A 3092-nucleotide genomic window follows, 5' to 3' on the forward strand; every position below is an offset into this window, starting at 1 on the left:
TATTTATATTTAACTATTTAAAGTTTTAAAAAATATACCGTATATGACATTAATTTCTCATTTCAAATATAATTATCTAAACTTTGTTGCATATAGGACATCTATATTAGTTTTTCCCGGATAAAGAAGTGTGGATTACTTTTAAGAGAAGAAAAAACTATGAAAATTCATTTTTAAAGAAAAGAAAACTCAACAAACATTATGACATGTTTATTGAAATTATGTCTACCATTTAAAAGTCAAAACCATTACTATATATATAGTATGCTAGGGGTAAAAACTGAGAAAGCAATGGGGATGGTGGTAAACTTAAAATTGAATAATAAGTGAGGCAACAAAAAATATATAACGCAAGGAAATAAGGATACTATATATAGTAATGATTTTGACACTTTCGTCTTATGTCACCTGGTGTATGGAAATTGAAAAGCATAAAAAGTAAGGAATACTTTTATTTTAGTGTCAGGAGATAGATAAGCATGTTAAGATTATTTAAAAATAAAATAAACAACATATATAATGATATTATTCCAAGATTTTCAAATCATATCATAGGCATTTATATTTCTCAGAATTTCATGGTACTAGTCACACAAGAAAGTCTCATGAATTATTTCCAATACACCAACTTGGCAAATAATATGGGTTGAGTGATATATATGTATATTACTATTATAAAGGGAATAAATGTGCAACTAGTTTGTAGTCTTATATTCACTGCTTGTAAATTTGTAAGATAAGAGGTTAAAATATTGTATTGTTATCGAGAAAAGTACTATTATTATTATTATTATTATTATAAGTTGTTACATAATTCATTTGTATAAAATTAAAAGAAAACTTTTAGGTGCAGAAGAGTACATGTATGATGTATGGAAACAGGTTTGGGCTTTGCCCATAGAAATAACTTTGATTAATTAATTTTGCCATATCGAAAATTGTTGTTGACATTTGATCATCAATATTGTATGTATGCATTAACTCCAACCAAAGTTTATCTACGGCCCACCTTATTTTCGGCTCATTTGTTTCCTTAAAAGCGGTTTTGTTTTGTATTTTTTAATATTGTTCTTATCATTTATCAACAATTCTGTTCGAACCAGCTGTGTGGTGTAATGACTAATGGGCCTATGTTACAGCCACTTGCTTTATGTTATAGCCACTTGCTTCAAGCCTCCGGAAGGGATGGGATCATTCTGCGTTATACATTGATGCGGTCTCTTTATTTCTTTCTGAAGGAAAATGGTTTGTGCATGCTAAATCTTGTATGGCAATCGACAACTACTTTATTACTTGTAAAATCTGATATTAGTTTCATTCCAATACCTTAATTCTTAGATTTCTAAGACTAGATTATGTTTGGTATATACATCTACATATTGGTGTGCAGATATTACTCTTAAGGACCTGAGTCTAATTTGGATGTGTTTTGTGCTGTGAACTATACAAACAAAGTCAAACAGTTGTCGTGTCCTACACACTATACTCGATTAGTTAAGAAAATTTACAAATTAAATTGAAGACGGAAATAATTAAAGAGTATAACAAAATAGTAGGCTTTCAACTTAAAGAGAACTGGCGTAGCAAAGAAGTTCATTCCAAAATTCCAATTGCATATGTCTGCCTTTAGTGTAGCCCATTTAACGAGAAAAACAAAGTTACATGCATAAGGTACATAATTGTTTTGCTTCTATCCGTGGCGAAACAGTGTTCTCATAACTAGAGTACTTCAGGTATCTATTTTCTTGTACGATTGGTCAGAAGCATAATCTTTCAGTAATCATATATACAGTCACCAAAGCATACCTCAAGCACTGCGTTTGCCTCCACTCTTGTACATGTCATCGATGACATTCTGAGCACCAAACAAATACAGTCAGTACTTTCAACATCATACACAGCATAAGTTATGGACTAAAATCGAAGGGAAAAACAAATCAAATTAAATCATAAGAACCTTGTACCTTGTAATATTTAAGCAACTGAGGCCTCTTCATCTTATATGTGGGAGTAATAAGGTCACGTTCCATGTCAAATGGAACTGGGTCTAGATGAACGTCTTTTATAAACTCATAACCTTTCAACTGCAAAAAAGTAAAAAGGAAAAGGCTTCAGGGAAATTTAGTTAGGTAAATACATACCACTTAAATAATTCTTATAATTTATTAAAGTACAGAATGATTGATCCATCAACCATTAAATCACGGAACATATACTAATATTTAGAGAAGAATATCTTCTTTGTGATTGCGTGTACAATGCTAAGTAAATATGTGATAAATGGTTCATATTCTTTATATTTGAATAGTAGTAGCAACATGGATGGTGACATACACTTTAGTTTAATGTAAAACTTTATTCAAAGTATGACTCTCAGATATAATGCAAACATAACAAATTTGGACAACGATGTAGGACAAACTAAATAAGACCTTATTTTCCTTTGCAATCCTTGTGAGCTCCCCAAGTATGTAACTTTTCGCTCTCGAGTCTTTACATAGAGAATCAAAGTCAATCTTTATACCATTTTCTTCCGCCCATCGTTCAAGTACTGGCTTGCTGGGGTTAGCAACAGCAACAAGGAAGGACTCGAAACTATTACCATAAACCCATATCTGAAACAGGAGAAAGAATCTTAGTATCGGAGCACAGAACAGAACATTGCGGCTATGATCTACTATAAGTTGTGCTTTTTATCTGAGCACCAAATATACCAGTTGATATCATTCATGCATTTTCATGTTAAAACAAATAATCATTCAACTACAAGCCACACGAATACTAGCCACAGAATGCAAACACTACATATAGCAGATCAACATGCTCTGTTAACTCCCACGTCTAAACATGGACTATTGCCAATGTATGCGTGTATATGCTGGTAGTAAAATTTTCAAGAATAAAATTGCATCTCCTAAACATTCTGAAGCTTGATATGGACAATAAATCCACTAAAGCCAGGGCACCCCAAAAAGAATGAAAATGATCTGAGGACATACCGAATCAATACAAGAGAGTTGACGATATACATTCTCCAGATTTTCAACAGCAACATATTCTCCTTGTGAAAGCTTAAATATATTTTTCTTCCG

At 31.8% G+C, this 3092-nt stretch overlaps 1 protein-coding gene across 2 annotated transcripts in view; it reads right to left on the minus strand.

Annotated features, from left to right (window-relative positions):
* LOC107643120 (long chain acyl-CoA synthetase 4) overlaps positions 1537-3092 on the minus strand; it is an 8156-nt gene continuing 6600 nt past the window's right edge. For both annotated transcript variants that reach the window (XR_001620765.2, XM_016346690.2), the window contains exons 18-21: positions 3000-3092; positions 2433-2615; positions 1965-2084; positions 1537-1855 (exon numbers count right to left, since the gene is read on the minus strand). The exon at positions 3000-3092 ends at the window's right edge or, in 1 of these variants, runs on beyond it. Coding sequence is in view for 1 of the 2 variants with exons in the window: in XM_016346690.2 (XP_016202176.1) it covers positions 1808-1855; positions 1965-2084; positions 2433-2615; positions 3000-3092 (444 nt within the window). In the remaining variant the exon portion in view is untranslated. The remainder of the gene's footprint in view (positions 1856-1964; positions 2085-2432; positions 2616-2999) is intronic.

This window comes from Arachis ipaensis, chromosome B05 (assembly GCF_000816755.2).
Source record: "Arachis ipaensis cultivar K30076 chromosome B05, Araip1.1, whole genome shotgun sequence".
NCBI lineage: Eukaryota > Viridiplantae > Streptophyta > Magnoliopsida > Fabales > Fabaceae > Arachis > Arachis ipaensis.